At 33.9% G+C, this 19,922-nt stretch overlaps 1 protein-coding gene across 1 annotated transcript in view; it reads left to right on the forward strand.

Annotated features, from left to right (window-relative positions):
- The window catches only part of DPYD (dihydropyrimidine dehydrogenase), an 870,422-nt gene that overhangs the window by 426,275 nt on the left and 424,225 nt on the right, over window positions 1–19,922 (forward strand). The window contains exon 13 of the mRNA XM_032155293.2: window positions 2,079–2,294. Within this exon, the coding sequence (XP_032011184.1) occupies window positions 2,079–2,294 (216 nt within the window). The remainder of the gene's footprint in view (window positions 1–2,078; window positions 2,295–19,922) is intronic.

Below are 19,922 nucleotides of genomic sequence, written 5' to 3' on the forward strand. Positions count from 1 at the left end.
TTAAGCAATGCAAGTTGAACTACACGTACATATCTGCCTCCTTGGGCTGTTGCCTAATGCCATATATAGCTACAATTATGAACAAACCAAAATTCATCTGTAAGATTGAAAAAAATAGATATTTCAACCCACAGCCTAAAAAGAGAAGAATACTTGCAAGGTCACTTATTTCACCTTGTAAAGTACAGATACGTAGGACCATGTGTAGTTCTGCTGTTATCAAAGGCAAGTTGGCTCAACGTTGTTTCTAAGACAGAGAAGTTGCTTCTATACTTTTACTGATATTAATCAACCTGTAGTGTCAGGAAGTTCTTCTTTAGTCTAACCCTAAAACTTGCTTGATTCGGTTTATATTATGATTACACAAAGCTAAGAAAATACCATCAAGCAAGGTTTCATAAATTAAGTACAAAGAGGCTAGTTAGTGGGACCAGGAGAAAAATTCTGAAATTATTCCCTTTTGTGTTTGAACTTCAGTATGTTTTAAATAAAGTTGTTTGTTTTTTATTTAATCGATAATACTCTCCATACTGCCTTTGAAATTTAAAAAGGATGGTATTGTATGTATTCGGTTTACTGCTAACTGACTTTTTGCCAGTTTTTGTCATTGTAAACGTCCATGTGGACACATATACATACACACACCTCAGATTAACCTCCAATTGCCTATATTTTACATTGTAGCTTTTGTATTTGCTAATAATCCTTTTAATAGTATAGCAGTCCTATGTGAGGACAGAAAAATTATGTTCACACCCAGACTAACCAATATTCAGAAATGTGCCTTGAAGCCCAGAACATCCCTGGGAGAAGGTGCCTGCCATAGCTGAAGCCTGGATCCCATCAGGCATCTCTTTGCATGTACCAGAGACACATTAGTGTTTCAATTGACAAGTTTGATGCCTTTTTACATATTAAGTGAACTTTGCTTTGCATTGTAAGTGGTGGAGGGCCAGAAATAATTTCTATGCAAGTCATGGCAATCTTTATCTACACAAGACACACTCCTATAAAATTAAAGTTCTGCTCAAATAATTTTTCTTTTGAGTGATGATTCACAAGAGAAAGGATTTCTACTTTTGAATTAACTAGCCCTGTCCATTCAGTAACTGCTTTGGCTGAGAAAATTCATCCTTTTTATATTTTCCGGTGTTATTTGTCTTTTGGAGATAAACAGAGAGAGAGAAGGGGAGGGAGGAATGGAGAGAGAGAGACATTTTACAAACAAAAGACCTGATGCAATCTTTAATAACCTCCCTAGTCAGAAAAGGAGACAACATTTAGCAAGCACCTATGTATGATGTTTCAGTGTGCCATGTGCTAAGAGTGTTTTTATTAAATCGTTCCAATAATCCTGCAAAGAAGCATTATCACCATGATCATTTAACAAAGGTAAATTTACAGTTTTGAGTGCCAGTCGAAGATTTTGACATAAACTATTTGGGACCTATTTGGTTTCAGAAAAAAAGAACAAACCCCCATAATGCACATGAGAACACTACCCACTTTCCAAATTAAATGTCTCCCTGCAGCTTATGATTTCCTGAATTTTCCAGTCTTCCTGTGAGGTAGAAATTAGGCAAGCAGCATTCCTGCTGCTATACTGAAAACTATAGAGAAGAAAAGACAGGGGCATATTAGTTGGCTTTCCTAAAATCGCCTAAACAGTAGTGAGATTACTGGAAATTGAATTTAGGCCTCCTGACCTGCCGTTGCCCATATCTTTGAGCACTAAAGGTATTTTCATAAATTAAGTAGAAAGAGACTGGGTTGGACCAGGGAGAAAAATTCTAAAATTATTCCATTTTGTATTTGAATCTCAGTATGTTTTAAATACAGTTGTTTGTTGATTTAATTGATTTTATTTCTGCTAATACTCTTCATACTGCCTTTGAAATTAAAAGGGGATATTATATGAATTCAGTTCACTGCTGACTTTTTGCCAGTTTTTTTCGTTGTAAACAGACTGTTGTAATCTATATTAATTCGGATGCTGTGTTAAAGTGATTTTTTTTGTAAAATATTATATGGACAATTTAGATGTAATATGAAACCAATTATTGGTTTGTATTTTGCAGTCACAATATGGAGCTTCCATTTCTGCCAAGCCTGAACTACCCCTCTTTTACACTCCTATTGATCTGGTGGACATTAGTGTAGAAATGGCCGGATTGAAGTTTATAAATCCTTTTGGTCTTGCTAGTGCAACTCCAGCTACCAGCACATCAATGATTCGAAGAGCTTTTGAAGCTGGATGGGGTTTTGCCCTGACGAAAACTTTCTCTCTTGATAAGGTAAGAAAATATTATTGAAGTCATATAGAAATGTCTATCATATATTTTAATTAAGGTATAAATATTATAATGGATTTTTTTACTAAGAAATACTACTTATTAAACTATTTGACAAGACCTATCATTACACATTAATCTTTAGTTTCTTTCCTTCCTTCCTGTCCCATGGAAGAAGGGGCAGGCATATATTGGTATTGTCTAGGAAGCAACAAAGATATAAATATTGCAAAAGTGACTTTTTCATTTAATAATCACAAACTCTTATTTTTGTATTATTAATTGTTTCATTGTTTTTGGGTACCTCAGCTCAAAGATAGGGACACGATTTGGTTTGCACAAAATTCTGGGATTCAATTTATGTTGAAAAGAATCTCAGTGTAACTTACTGGTATTGGTAATAAGATTCTTTATAAATTTGGAATACAGAAACCTTTCTCAAAAACAAATACCCTGAGTTTCATTTAACATTATGACTTTGTACTTAACCAGAAGTGAACATCTTATACTTAGTAGGAAATAAACTACGTATTAAAGTTGAGATTGAGTCTTTAAAATACACAAAGCATATAAGTGCATGTTTTCAAAGTAAGATGCTTTATACAAGAGGGTTGCATCCTTATATGGGTTTCAATTAGAAAAGAACAACAGACTTTAACATTTTTAGACCATTTATTGATAAATTACAAATGCTAAACCTCTCAATGTATTTAATACTAACTGGTAGTTAGTAATAATTAATGTATATGAATGCGTGAATTTAGGCCTGAGAAAAGAGTATCATTATTTGAATCAGCTTTATCCTTAGGCAAAGAAAATAATAGAGAACAAACATGCCCCATTAAGCACATTCTCTCTTTCTTTTTCCTCTTACTAGGATCAATAGCTGGCATTATTATGGCTAAAACATTAAGGCTGTCTTATTCTGACAGCTTTACAAGATGCAATGCGTAAGTGTGGTCAGGAGAATCTAGAGAATTCTCAAAAGTTAGAAAAAAAAAACAGTGCAGGAAAAAAATCCTTCATAAAGATTTTTTATATTTAAAGAGAAGTTATTTTTTCAAATAAATCAACTGAATATTTTATTAAACAAAGTGTAAAAAGTAACAGAATATACTAGATTCAGCTTTAGAATATCATGAGTCAATTGTTTATAACCTTGCAGAATATTGATAGTGTATTTGTCTTTGTTTCAATTGATTCTTTAAGAATTACTGAGAAGCTATAATCAAATGTTTAATCTGTTGGAGAAAACTGAGTCTCAGATAGCATTTATTGACTATATTAGTTATGCTATTAAAAAATATATATGTAAACCGAAATAGGTGGCTAATTGGGCACAAGTGAAGAATTATAGCTGAAAAAAAAGGTGTTTGCTGCTTTGAATTTGATGTTTTCTTCGCTTGTGATAATTGAATTCTGATTAATCAGAGACATCAGTCTTTACACTGTTGGTGACATGCATTGATTTGTGATGCTGCGTCTTTCAGTAACCTAGGAGCACTTGCCTTTATTAGGATCACCAGCAGAAATAAATGTGGAAGCTAAGTTCCTTCTAATCCTCCAATTTGAATTTAATCTATCAGTTTAGAAGTCTGATGCTGGTTCAAAAGGGGAGTTATGAACAAATGGAAATTAAATTTGGCACATGAAATGTAACCATGCGGGGTTTTTTGGAAACCCTGTTTTACTTACTTTGATGGTGGGTACAACAAAATATTGTGCAGACTATTTTAAACATGTCTGTGCAAATTGCAATGACAAAAATAATGAAGCCACCTTGGGCTTATGTAATGCCATTTTCAAAAAAGATTATTTTCCGTACGTGATTTTGCAGAGTAGTCCGTTTGCCTCATAGAGGTCTACTTTTTTTGTTTCCCTATCTGGTTCCTAATTAGTGATTAAATTTGTGAATATATAATTACATCTTATGTGTTTATTTCTATGTTTTCCTATTGATGAAATGTTGGTAGTATACAACTCAGTAGTATGAACATACTTTTTTTCCCCACAGCCTTTTACTAAAGACGTCTATTAAAATATTACATGTACTATACATTTCTGTGACATTATAGTATACTAATTTAGATTAGCCTTATTATAATTTATTATGGCAATTGAAGAATCTATTTAAAGTGTATTAAAATTCAGAAGCTTGACATTTGAAATTTGGATGCTCTTAATATGACAAAGGTTATTCTATGGGGTTTTGTTATCATATGAAATATTAATATTTCACAATACAATTTTGATGAAGTACAATTTGCCAAGCTTGCATATGATAAAGAAATTAAATGCTTACCAAGGGAGTTCAGTAAAAATTAGAGCCCTGACTGAACATCTGCTAGAAATTTTATTATCCTGTCCTACTGACAGTGTGGCTCCCTCGTTTTTCTGGATTGACAGCTGAATATTGCACTGATTTCTGCAGCAAATATGTTTGCGTGAACTTTGTTTCCCTTTTTTTTATTTTTTTGGGAGTTTGGAACATGCTTTTGATTTTCATCCTCTCTCTCTCTATATATATTTTATACTCTTGACATTTGTAGATGCCAGATTGAGGTCTAATACTCTGTAGCACCGATAGACCATTGACTTACAGTGAAATGCCAGTTGATATCTCAGTAAACAAATATTATTATTCTTTACTGTGCAGTCTATATAAAAGCTGTATGTGCTTTCTTTAAAAAGGCAAATGATCAGATTTTTAATGTCAAATATAAAAAGATCTGTTTGCTTTTGTGTTAAATAACATCAAAAATGGCTTTTATTAACTATATTCTTCCTCTTCAAATCTGTCTTTTCAAGAATGTTTCAAAATAACAAGATTGCTTTTCTTGAGGTTCTATTTATGTTTTATAAAGATAATAAAGTCATATTTAAAATACAGTTATGAAATCATTTTTCTATATAAGTGTATATCGGCTCCAAGTTTAAATTTTGAAAGGTGGAAGAGAAATCGATCTGTCAAGCTTGATTAAAGCTAAATTATCATGACAAAACAGAGAAGTGATCTGTTTAAGAGGGGATATTAGAAATGGTTTGGACTTCACATAAAATAACCCCTTGACCTGTGTTCACATTATATTGATAGGAAGTAGATAAAAACATTTTGTTTTCATTAATTTTGTCCATAAATCTTGTTCTCTTAGAGAGCTACATATTATATTACTGCAAATCTATAACATAAAACTGCAAGTTGCATAGCTTTATTACTACACAGATAAATAAACTAAGAAGTATTTATTTCTATCCTAAATCAAATCTAAACCCAAGCAACAGTTCACTTCACTTGTAAGCCCTCTCTATACATAGATTAACTTGTGATTAACTTTAATTATGAAAATATCTCAAATGAATAGATTTTGTTTTAATAAGTATCAAATTAGGTAAATAAGTATCCATGTAATAGGTCTCTCTTATAAAATGCTAAGAAGTAAAAACTGAAAATATTTAAGCCTCTTTTTTTGGCATCAAAGTATTTATGTAGCTCTTTCTGTAAAATACAACCTTATACCCCGTAGCACAAAGCTTAATGTATAGGAGAGGGCTTGATAAATGTTTCATAAATATTCACTGGATAAATGAATACATAGATTTTTTTGGCAAGAGCATATTGAGTTTATTTTTTTCCCAGTATATGAACAGACAGTTAACACATAAAAGAATTGACTGTTTTGAGCATTGATCTCAATCGAAGGAGAAAAGGTCAATTAAAAATTTTTCATATTCTATGTTGCTTTTCTGTAGTGCATCTATACATGTCTAAAAATGAAAATGTCAGTGAAATTTCTAAATGTATACATTGTGGTTTAAGACTTAGGTTGTTGTATAAACCTTTAAAATGCAGAGAATTTTTGAGAAAACAGGGCAAGTTTCACACAATATTAAGAAGATACATAAAAATCGGCTGGCCTAACTTTCTAAGTGCATGTATTGGTAGTCCTGAGAGAAGAAATGTAACCTGTTCTTGAATGCTTTTAGTGACAAGGAATATACATCTTTAAGGCAATACAACCTGTATGACTGTAGAAAGATCTGTTTTAGAAATATGTTCCTTTTATTGACCTCATATCAGCCTTCTCATAAATTTCATCCATGTTTTATATATAGTTCTGCCCTCTGATACGTCGTGGAATAAATAAGAGTAACAATAATATAAATGAATTGTTTATTTAAAATAAAATGTTGTTGTTGTTGTTGTTTTCCACAAGTAAATAAATACCTTAGAGAAAGTCTAACAAATATGGAGAAGCAGTGTAGTGTGGGGAAAAGTACTTTGGCCTGGGAGGCCCTGGTCTTAATCCAAATGTGCTTCTAAATCACTATCTTGGACATGTGTAATATTATAGGTCATTGTTATAGTTATCATTATTCACATTATTAGCTATCCTATATTCAGTGCTTAGGCTGTATAGACTAAATGTTTTTATAAGTTATTTCATTTAATCCTCACAATCTGCTTATAAGATAGATAGTATTGTTTTCAGATGAAATAATAGTCTGAGAAAGTGAAATAAATTGTCCATGACTTAAGACAACAATTATCTATTTGACTATAGTCATGTGGGTTGGCAATTTGGGCTCAGTGCATATGATCAGTTCTCCGACTTCACAGGGTGTCAGCTGGCCTCAATCATGCATTTACAGTTGGTTGTTGGGATCCCTGGGGATCAAGATGTTCCACTAATGTGTCTGGAGCCTCATGTGAGATTGCTATAATTGTGGAGATGGCTGAGCTTTTCTCTCTGTCTCTTCATAATCTCTCTTGCCTCACAATGTCTTATCAAGGTGACTGGTTTAGGTTTGATAAGGCTACTTCACAAGGCTAGCAGTGTTCTAGGAGGACAAGAGTGGAAGCTGAAAGATCTCTTGACACAAAGACTCCAAAGTCTACACAGTGTTACTTCCGTATTTTCTTCAAAGCATGTTACAAAGTCAATGTATGTTGATGAAGTAGATAAATACCATCTGCTTGTTGATGAAAAGAACTGCAAAACCACATTACAAAGGGACATGCATACAAGTAGGGAAGGATTATTGCAGCCATCTTTGCAAACAGTCCTAACCTGCCCTCTGGTTAGAGCAGTTCACATCCCTCCCAAATGTAAACTGCATCCACTCCTTTCCAAGACACCCAAAATATCATCTAATCATGGCATTAGGCTCAAAGTTCATTATCTTATGATCTACATCAAGTCCAAATGCCTATGAGATTATTTGGGTTTAGTTTCTTTTTATTGAGGATTCTGTGATATAGAAAGACATATTTTCTATCTTCCATACACCCAACACAAAATGATACAGTCAAGAGAACCACAGTAGATAAAATCTCCTTTAGAAACAGGAGAAATGGAAGGCACATAGCAATCACTTGTCCATAGCAATTTTGAAATTCAGTTTGGCACATGTTTTCAGGGCCTCTTGCTCCAGTGATGGAGAATCAGGGTCCATTTATGCTCCTTGGTAAGGATGTCCTAATCCATTGTTCTTATCTACTATTGGCTCTGCCTTCTGAGCTATTGATTATCTCTGGGCTACTGATTTTCTCCTCTGAGTTTTTTTGTTGTTGTTGTTTGTTTGTTTGTTTGTTTCATAAATGGCTGATGGCCCCTGTTGACAGCTGAGTAGCTTTGTCAGCCTGTTCCTGCCCAAATAAAGTTATAGCACCCTATTCCTCTCTTTGTTTTGAATTGTTTCTTTTAATCCTAACTCATGGTGATATCATCATAAAACTCTCTTAACATAATTTTGAATCTATTAAGGACTAAATTGATGCCCAAAGTCACATCCATAATTCTTTTTAAACAGATTTCTTTTATTTTTGGATATGCCTTGCCGTTGTGGTACAATGTCTTTAGGAATATTAGAAGCCCTGAGAGAATCTACTAGGACCTGCCTTAGGTCTTTCTAAAGTCTTAACAAACTGTCTTACTGCAATATTCTTGAGATGATCTTTAAGGTACTTTATTTTGAGAATCTCTTTTCCGTCTAGGAGAGAACAAATATAAAGAATAGTTTATTTTCTGACCCAGTGTGTCCTAGGTCCTGACCCAGTGTGTCCTTGGATTCTGTCTGTTTTGCATGGCAAATTTAAATATAGCCTTATTTAGCTCTTTTCTCTCATATAGTACCTTATCACACTTGGGTAGAAACACTCAACTGAACACGTTCAGTGTTCTGTCTAGAGATGTATTATGTTCACTTTCTGTTTTCCAAATTATCACTGCTGACGTTCTTGCCAATTGTTCTGTCACCACATAATACAGGCCACTTTTCCAAACCTCCAGTAACAATTTTCATACCATATTTTAAGCCTCTACTATCAGTTTGTTCACCATTCTTCCAGCCTTTACCAAGATCTTACTCTTGATTTTTCAAGGCTCTGCCTGCCTCACAATGCCAAAGCCAGGGCCACATGTTTTATATTTTGTTATGCTAGCAGACGTAACCTATTTCAGCATCATGTACCTATTGCTGCCTATCAGACCACCTTACCAAAAGCAGCAACACGTTTTCTGCTCTTGTTTCTACAGTTTGGCAGTATGGCCAAGGCTCAGCTGGGTTGACTTGCCTTTGCTCCACATGATATTAGTTGTTCTCACTCATGGATTTGCAATCAGTTGACAGACTGTTTGGTGGCTGGCTGGTGGCTGGTCCTAGATGATTTCACTCACATGCCTGGGTCCTCAGCTGACATGACTAGGCCTGTATATCCATATGATCTTATCTTCAAAGAGACTACACTGGACTTGTTCACAAGTTGTCAGTGCTACAAAAAAGGCAGGAGGAGAAGTTGCAAATCCTCTTGACGCCAAGGCTTGGAAGTTGCACAAGATAATTTTCTTTGTGTTCCATTCTGTAGGGTACATCACAAGACGAGATCAGGTTGTAACAGCGTGGAAATGGCCCCTCCCATCAAAACACTGAAATCCACCACGTCAGGATTTGAACCAAGGTCTATTTGATACAAATCCCTGCAATTTCCACTACATTATGCTTTTACATAATGTATCCTCTCTGGACCACATTACTTTATGTCTAAAATGAAGGCAGTTTGACTGCATTCATGTCTTCAGAGACTTAGAGTTCAGCCTGAGCATTTACACTGAGGACTTTCTACCCACTGCTTCAAATAGAGTGGCACCTATGCTTGTCTTTCTATGGAGAAATATAAGTTGCACAGAAATTTTATATTTCTATGTGCAATTTCAGAGAGAATACAAGAGAGCATTTTGATTTAACAGCTTCTGTGAATCTGCTGTTATCAGATGCCAATTTTTTTGCCAGCCACACTGGCCCCCTTTCTAGTTCTCCAACATGGCACTTCCTCCCTGTCTTAGGACCATTTTGCTCGGTGTTTGATCTGCCTGGAATGTTCTTCTCTCAGATATTTATATGACTGGCTCTTTCTTCTTAGTCAGTTCTCAGATCAAAAGTTACCTCCTCAGAGAAGCTCTTGTTAACCATTCAAAACCCAGGCTCTCCATCCCACATTACGCTGGTTGTTTTTTTCTTCACTGCACTCATCACCATGTGAAATTGCCATGCTCTTGGTCATCTGTTTGCTTATTTATGTTCTGTTTTAGCCACTCGAAGTAAGCTCAGTAAGTAGAGAGATACTGTCTTTCTTGCTCACTACAACATGCCCAGTGCCAAGAACAATGTCTGGCAGATAGAAAGGACGCAATACATACTTGTTAGATGAATGAATAATTATAGTATTCTAATTTGAACCACAATTCCACATGACAGCTCTTCAGTTACTTGGAGACAGCTCTCATGTCCTATCCATAAGCCTTTTCTTTTTCCTTTCTAAATAGTTCTGTTTTTCTTTTCATAATAAGGTTTGCAGACTTTTTACCATGTAGGTTGTCTGTTCTCCCATGTGGATTCCAAGAACTTGTTTCAATCCACATTATCTTAATTGAGAGGAAGTTGCTCCTGCTTTTGCACAAATTGCACAAATTGCTAGCACCTATCAACGAGACGGGAACTGAGGAATAACATTGTCAGGACTGTAAATGCTAAAGATAATATTTAAAGTTGAAAATTTCACAAACATGTCATGTAATAATATTTTAGAGCCTGGGTAATTCTCTATGGATTACAATACAGAACATCACAATTTATTTTTGTAACTCATTTTGGAAAGCCTTATTAGAAATAAAGATCTGGATTTTTAAAAAAGATTAAATAAAACTGATTTACTTAATTATTATTAAGAGTTTAATATTACCTCATCATGAACGTCTATGAAACAACAAATTAACAATAGTCCAGTGCATTATTTTTGCTGCTGTAGCTCTAGCTTCCAATTTTGTATATGATTATTTTCTATTTATTGCATAATATTGTTTTCCTGATAATATACTTATACATTAACTAGGAGTTATAATTGTTTAAATAAATTCAATGTAAGCTTTTTATCTGGGAGACTTTTAACATGCCAAAAACTGAGATGACTTCTGTATACTAATAGTTTATCACCTGTCTAGGTTCTTTTTTTTTTTTTTTTTGAGACGGAGTCTCGCTCTGTCTCCCAGACTGGAGTGCAGTGGCGCAAACTCGGCTCACTGCAAGCTCCACCTCCCGGGTTCACGCCATTCTCCTGCCTCAGCCTCTTCGAGTAGCTGGGACTACAGGCGCCCGCCACCACCCCCGGCTAATTTTTTGTATTTTTTAGTAGAGACGGGGTTTCACCGTGGTCTTGATCTCCTGACCTCGTGATCCGCCCGCCTCGGCCTCCCAAAGTGCTGGAATTACAAGCGTGAGCCACCGCGCCCGGCCGATTCTTATAACTTACATTTATTTTATTGAAATTCATAAAATCAACTCATCCTCAAATTATAAAGAATTAGTTTATTAAATGGTTACCGTTCACATATAGCAGTCCTATGGGAGATTTCATCCAAGTGTTCACTTCAAGATTATTTAGCAAGCTCTTCTATGACGTAACCCTCATTTCTTCATCAACAAAAGAATGTGTATGTGTGCTTGCACACTCATGTGTACACATTCAATATTGAAGCTAAATCTTGCAAGTTAGAATCTAATGAATACACCACTGTCTATCCTTAAAGTTTTAAATCAGTCTCTGTTCGCAATCATACCATGTTTGCCAGACTTAGTCTGTTAAGTAGAAAATATAGATTAAGATGCTTTCAAACACAATTTAATGCATGTATTTCTAATATTAAGTAAAAATCTTTTAATTATAGCCAAAGTAATATTTTTAACCATGAAGCAGACTAATCAATTTTCCAATATAACTACATCTTCACCACTTTCCCATTTCAGGCTGTGATTTCACACCTGTTAATTAGTTAATCATTTTGGTAGAGTGGACAAAGTGAAACTCAAATAGACTTTTTAATAATATAAATTGACATGTACAATTTTGATCTGGGTTAGCTGGTAGATGAATCTAACTTGTAATGGAAAGTACCTCTTATTCGGTTTCCTTTTTTAAAAAAAGCAACTGGTGTCAAGGTTAATGGAAAATTCTCATAATTATGGCTAATGGAAATTTCCTTAAAGTACAGTCTTGCTGTTTGAGAAACTGATTTTACCCTTATTCTGTCTCACGTAATTCTTTTGTGAATTTTAAATTTAACCAGTTAAAAATCTCCATATTCTGGGTATGTTTAGATGATACAATCTTTGGTTAAAATTAGTTGGATTGAATTCCATAATATTCTCCTTGCCTTTGTATTTTCTTTATTGCTTTTTAATAAGATTCTAGTCATTAGTATGTAATGATATTCTTTATACTCATTTTAAATACTTTATACCATGATTACCTTACTGTCAAATTTTTATTAAAGGCATACCTACATTGGCTATTTCGTTACAAGACTGACTCTGTTTTAGTAAAATTACAGTTCTCTGTATGCTCCTTTTTCCTAAAGGACTAGCAATGTGCTTAATGTTCAAGTACCACTATTTCTGAAATGAGGTGTCGTAAGAAATAAAGTGTCACTAACTCAAGGAAGTTACTGGTCTGTTAGGGAAATATTCACTCAAACTGCCCTATCACACACCAGTTACCTTTTCTTACCCCACTGCCTCATCTGCTTCTTTCACTTCAGCTAAGTCCATTGCCCTTTTCATCCGGCCCTGCTTTTTTCATCTGCATGTTTTTCTACAATATCTCATGTGTCTGAAACAGTTTCTCACTTCTATCCTGCCAAATTTACCCTCTATTTATGTGAAAAATTAGCTTAAAATGTCATTAAAGAAAGTACCATTTTTAGGTATCTGGGCAAGATTTGATGTATTTTGAGAGCTCTTATAATGTCCTTTTATATATACTATTTTTCGAGTGTGTGTGTATGTGTATGTGTGTATGTATAGCATTTACTTTAGAAAACTTAAACTGTAGTTCAGAAAATATATACACCAAAAGATATAAGATGACTTAAGGCCACAGGAATTCTTAGACTAAAATGTTACTTAATACTAAAATGTTACTTAATATGCAATATTTTATTTTTAAAATTATTTTATAATTTTAATTTTTAAAAGATTTTTTATTTTCAATATTTTATTTTTTTATTTTCTTCACATTTGAACTGTCTTTATGTGAGAAGGGATAGCACATGGATAGTCATGGTCATGAGAGAACCGAGCATATGTAAGATGCAGCATAATGTCTTATGAAATGGTATAAGTAGCTATAGAGACAGTGAGAAAGGCCTGTGGGGTTAGGAATTTAAATATTATTGTATAAACAGGGAACCTGTTGTTAAGAGGTTTAAGCAAAGAAATTACATAATTCAATTTGGAAGAGACTCTTAATCATCATACAACTGCTGTTTATCATTTCAACAATAACTTTCACTTCTCTCCTCATACAAACTCTTTTTTTTTCTGACAAAACTGGTTTTATCACCAGGTTTATGTTTGCATCATCTATACCTTCATTTTACCATTCTTTATCCATAAGAAGACATTTTTGTTATTCAAATATTAAAAGGCCAATGACCACCCAAGTCCCCTGAAGCTACATTAACCAATGGTTATCTTCTCTCCATTGTCTGAGCTCTTATAGAATTTTACTCAATGGACACAAGAGGGAGTGGATTCCTTTTAAACTCCACCCCACCCCCGGCCCCTTTCCTGAATGGAAGCCTTTGGAAATCAAATCTTGTGACCACCAGGCCCTGCAAATGGAACCTGCTGACTGACTACCTCCCTCCTCTTATCAACCAGTTTTATTTTGCAATGTAATACATTGTTCAGCAATATAATGAATTTTAAATTGATAAATATTATTACCTCTTGAAGAATATTTTCACTTTCATGGCTAAATATAATTTTGTACAGCTATAATATTCCTCTTTAGGAGACATACTTTTGTTTAGACTAACGTTTATCTAATGAGTACCTCCAAGCATTCTTCAAAAATACTTCCCATCACTTGGGAACTCTTCTTTATGGTGCTTTTGAATCTTTGGTCATAGCTTGCTCTCTAGGAAACTCCTAGGAAGCTATTGAGTTACTTAGCTTTTCTCTGCTGCAACACATTTGCCTTTCCAAGGGACCATATTGAACAGAGCTTAAGGTGACTTCACATTCCTTATTTAAATATGGGTCCCTTAATTGGTCCACAGGAAAATCTTACATTTCCTTTCCCCTAACAAATTCTAGGAATACAGGCTAGTTGCTGTACAGTTGCATCTCTTTTAGCTCATCTTTTAGTAACAGACAACTCAGACCTTTTCTATATATCAAGCAGAGTGGAACACTGTATACGGTGCACCAACCTCCAAAAAAGAAAATAAAACTGCGGGGAACACATATAAAGTGCTCTGAAGGGTCCCTTTTAAAAGCTGTCTCTCGGGATTTGGGATGACAGTGGGACTCATATAATCCCAGAAGCATGCTCCAAAGAAACCACGTCATAATCTCCAACATCCATCCCTAACTTTTTGCTAACATTTTTTTTTCCATATTGGAGTGAAGGGTTTAAGAGTTCCCTAAGCAGATTTTTGTTATCTACTTGAACATTTCTGTAAGGGAAAAATTTATTTTTCTGATTTATCTCAATGCCCCTTAAGGTCTTAGCCAAAATGTATATTTTAATATTCTGTTGCATTAATAATATCCATATTGAATTTTAATTATAGACATTTAGTATATGAAAATGCATTATTTAAAAACCCTTAAATTTCATACAACTATTCACATACAGAGATTTTTTTTCTGGATTTTGTCAGTAACATGTAATTTTTTAATATGGCAGCAGGTTTTAGTCCAGATCTTCCAAGAAACAGTTGCCAAGATGTGATTAAACATGCATGGATTTGATTAGGTGAAATAATTGTGGGAGACAATATGGAGAGGATTGAAGACTGAGAGAGCCATAAGACAGCAATAGAAGTCAAGCCATAAATTGGGGAGAGAAGAAAGAAAGGTTGAGTAGGAGCATCATAGAGTGCCTTGCAGACTAAGAAAGCTTCGACAAAGCCATCTGGAGTCTTTGTGTCTCTCAGGAAGGGGCCTGCTTAGTATCTCTGCCCTGCTCAGTCATTGGCTAAGCCACAGGAAGCATGGCTGTAGTGAAAATGCAGGTGTGGATTCATTCACAGCACAGCAGCTGGGGTCCTTGCTCAGTTATACTCCTGATAGTTGGAGTTACGTGAGACTGCCACAAAGATATTTGGATCTTTTACAATACTCAGCATAAGGTAGGCAGCCACTTAGTATATGGCTTTTAAATGGGGGGAATAAACAAACATTGGTGTGATTTTTGGACATCTCCTGTTGATCAGTATAAAGAGAAATATTATTGTATAGACAACAGAGATCCACGGGTAAATAAAATGTATACAAATATTATCTTATTAAGTATTATAATATGAAAAGAGAAAAACAAGCTTGCATGCAGAAGGCTAGAGAGGCACAATATACTCTTAAGTTTTAAATTATGGTTTTCACAGTGAATCATACTAGTTATTATTGAAATGTTGCAGTTGTCTCCCTTTGTTTTGAGAAACGTATTGAGGGTTACCTCTTCTGTAAGTAATTTGACTGTTAATAAATTAGTTAACTTATCTAAACTTCCACATGTTCAATTACAAAATAGACCATAATACCTGCTCTGCCTTTTTACAGTATTCTAGTGAGGCTTAGATTGAATTTTTTTAAATAAAGGTATTAAAATGATTCGTAACATGTAAAACACCCTGTCAATAAAAGTTATAATTCTTATTACCATAATCTGTATGCCAGACTAAAACATTAATAGTTAAGGGTAGAAAGTCACTTCCCATCTCCACTGGTACCACCTACATCACAGCCCCCATCATTTCTCACAGAATACTATACCAGCCTCCTAAAAGAGTCTTGCTACTTCTACTCTTATCCTAAATTCCAGCCTCCACACCACCACCAGAGTGGTCTTTGACATCTTAAATCAGATCGTGGCTGTTTGCTTAAAACATTTCAATGGCTTCTCTTAGCCCTTAAAATAAAATCCAGAATCTTTGTACAAATCATGTCATCAAACAGCTCCTGCCTGTCTGTCGGTCCTCATTTCATTCTACTTTACCTCGTACCAAAAAGGCCACAATGGACTTCTCTAGTCCTCCAACCTGTGGCCTTTCAATAACTGTTCTTGCTGGTAATTTTCAGGCCCTTACATTCAAAAAGAAAAACAAAATTGCTACTAATGGCAAAGTTTAGATAATGCAGAAATAATTATGTTGTCATAGTGGTTTTATACTTATGGAAGTTTATCAGGTGTTAGAAAATGTATATGGCAGTTAACCAATTAAACTATGAGGGAGCGGTCACAAATTCCTCCTGTTCTTTTTGGTTGGCAGAAGATCTTATGACTTTTAAATCATTCAATAAAATTTATCCTCTTCTGTAATATTTCTGAAAAGAAAAGTGATAAAGGATCATTCTTTGTTAGACTTGTTGGGATCTCATTAGTTACAAGTCATGAAATCTTGAGATAATGGAAAATATTTTATATGGGTCAGAAATTACATTACAAAGAGCAGTGGGTATTATATGACATATACGTGACTTCAGAGGAATACATTTGTAAACATGCTTTTCTATATAAAATTAATGTGTTAATTTAAGTGTTAAAATCATGTAACGCATGTAAAGTGTTAACATAAACATTAAAATGCTGAGGTGTGATTTCTTCGTAGCTGACTCAAAGAAAACTAAAAAACGCTTCCCTACCCCAGAGCACTTTTTATCAGTGTTTGTAGGATTTGTGTCTACAACTGCTATTAACATGAGTCAGATTTCTTTTTTTGAGACAGAGTCTCATACTGTCATCCAGGCTGGAGTGTAGATTCACTGTATCCTTGAACTCCTGAGCTCAAGTGATCCTCCTGTCTCAGCCTCCCAGGTAGCTAGGACTATAGGCGTGCACTACCACACCTGGCTAATGTGTTTCTGTTTGGTTTTATTTTTAAAGACAGGGTGTTGTTATGTTGCCCAGGCTGGTCTCAAACTTCTAGGCTCAAATGATCCTCCTGCGTCAGCCTCCCAAAGTTCTTGGATTATAGGTGCGAGTCACTGCACCAAGCCGCATTAATGGGATTTAATTGAGTAGCTCTCTGATACACTGATTGAAAATTTACTCAAGTTACTATAGGCAGAGTCAATCGGGGGTATAATTCATAGTAAATTTAAAGTGTTTTACATTAAAACATGAAATAGAACATATTAAGAAGTTGGCTCTATAACCATTTTGAAGCAGATATTAAAGTAGTTTTAATGTTAGACTTCTGGTATTAAATAAAAGACAAGTTTATAAACAGTTCAATAATTGGACAGGCTCCATATTGATTTTTTTCCTTGTTATATAATATTACCCACTTCTCCGTCCAGAACTATGTCGTACAGGGTTTGAGAGTGCTAGAAACATGGTCGCTGTTGTGTATTGGAATGTGCAAAGACTGAAAGGCTGTCACAGCAGTCAATAAGATCTGAGAGGTGTTGACTAATTGCCTGCTAATTACACAGTAAATTGTCTAATTAAGCTGATGGTTAATTAGGGTACGCTTGCACAGCAGTCTTGTGGAATTTGTGTCTGATGTCTGGGAAGCAGCTTGTATAATTGGCAAACTGGTAGGGACTGGCAGAGAACATGACTGGAAAACTCCCTGCCAGTGGATGACAGAATACGGATTTAGTGGAAACAAAAGGGTTGTCATTTTTGTACTGAAGGTTTTGTTTCAGTTCTGCAGCTATTCTGCAGTGAGCAATTGAGAAATGCATCTGAAGCCTAAATTACGTGAGTAAAAGAAGGCTTAAAATGTGCCTCAGAATGTAAAATATGTTGCTTGCATGGCATGTATCACCTCTGATACACTGTCTCACATTATATTAATCTACACATTTTATGATTCTACAGTTCCTCCTTTTAACATATATATTTGGCAAAAAATAAAAAAGGATAATCCCATGCATATAAAACAATGCCTCTTTTATGAAAATATAAGATAACAAAATGACTGATTAGAAGACATTTGAGATAAGAGCTTTGAATTCATTATTTAATTATTAATTTATATATCACTGAATCATAAAAATATTAGATATGATACAAATATAAGTTTGGATGATATTTTAACTGAGTAAAAATTGTATTTGTAATGAGAGCATTTTTGTTTTACTGTTTATGCAGTTTTGTCATGCAACTGGATTTTGCTTGTAGTTTAAGATATAAAAAAAATATTTCAATACATTATTAAATGTATTTGATTTCTGTGTGGATGTGAGTGGTGTTTGATGAATTACCTGTAAAATTTGAGTGCCTTTAAAAATAACAGTTCTAGTAGTTTGTTTTGTTGTTTTTGTTGTTCTTTGTAGCTTAGGAAGTTTAACTTTTCATTTCAGTAAGTCACCTATGGCTGAAATACTAACATAAAAATTCACCCTGCAAATAAATTAAATGAATCCACTGGAGAATATAGGTCCTTTACAGATGATGTTAGGTACATACACATTGCCTCTTCATAAGAGACCTGAATGTAAATGATTGCCTCTATTACCATTTGCCACCCAGATTCTATCATATTTTGAGGATTTTGCAATAAGATTTTGAATAGAACATTAGGTTGCAGTTATAACAAAGGACCACAAGTTCACAGTGACCCTTGGATTGACTTACACTTTTGTGTAAATAAAACATGAAAAACTTTTCAGTATTTCCAAACTAGATTACTAAATAAAAATTGTATTTGTAATGAGATAAGAAGGCCTAAATTAAATTATAGTATCAAAAATTTTTGTGACTTTCTTATTAAATAAAATAAATCTCCCTTTGTTTTGAGAAAAGTGTTGAAGGTCACCTCTTTTGTAAGTAAGTTTTGTAAGTAAGTCTGTATGTGATTAGATAGATATGGATGTTTTTTGTTCCCGCTGTTCTCCAAGGAGAATCTGAAATTGTATATATACTATATATGTTTTTAGATAGAGAGAAATACACATTATGCAGTCTCTGAAATGTCTTTGTCTTAGCATTAATCTTGGAGATATATGCTTAGTAAATGAAAATATTTACTGGTTTAACACAAAAAGTGTTTTTCAGTGTTTCAAAATACTAGTTCTCAGACATAAAAATGGATGTAAAATAAAAATATTTATTTCAAGAATGTAGAAAAATTATATTCATTCCATTTGAAGTATAGATTATGGTCTTGGAAGACTTCATAAACAAAGTATTCACGATAGCAGAAAAATGAATTTACCAAATTTACCAAAGGAATATAAGGCTAAACACAGAAATTGTTTATTTAAAGATATATCTCCTGAGGGAGAAAAACCAGATAGAGGTCAGTGCTGTAACTCCAACCCATCTATATTTTGATCCAATCAGCTTTTCATGTTAGTCCTCATGAAAATAACTTTTAAAGTTATTTATTATAAGTTATAAAGGCTTACATAAAAGAAATATCAAGTAGATCTATCAGTAAAATTAAGGTCTTAGAGAAGAACTCTTTATAAATCATAACTTTCAAGAAAAAATATTTCTTTATGTTTACAAATAAATTTCAATGTTGTTTTCTATTAAATTTTAATCTATTTAAGTACATTGTACATTCATTATCACTAAGAATAAATTTCTAATGTTCTAATGATAAAAAATGTTAAATATTTGAGTTGATGGACATGTTTGAAGTGATATGTTAAATGGTTTAATTTAATCTTTCCACATCGTACTCAAAAGTCATAACACCACTTTGTATACCATACATATATGCAACTATAATTTGTGAATATATAAAAAATGTAAAATAATTTTTAAAATGTAGCTGGCTTCCATTAATATATAGCCATCACAAGAGTGAATTCTGTATATCATGATTTTATCTGTTGAGAACTTCATGTAATACTTTACTTTGGCTTTTAAATAAGTACACACACACACACACACACACACAGAGAAAGAGAGAGAGAGGCAAAGTACTGTGTGTGTATATTTAGTGTAAAGACAGTTTCTCTTTTAACCCCTTGGAAAGCTTTATCTCTGTAATTTAAAAAATTTAGAATAAGAAAATATAATATTTAGTGTTATTAACCATCAACTTCATCTCCAGAATTATTTGTTTTTATAGTTTACGTATAAAATCCATTCTTTAAAGTGCACCGTTTCAT

Source organism: Hylobates moloch, unplaced genomic scaffold (assembly GCF_009828535.3).
Source record: "Hylobates moloch isolate HMO894 unplaced genomic scaffold, HMol_V3 SCAFFOLD_5, whole genome shotgun sequence".
Taxonomy (NCBI): Eukaryota; Metazoa; Chordata; class Mammalia; order Primates; family Hylobatidae; genus Hylobates; species Hylobates moloch.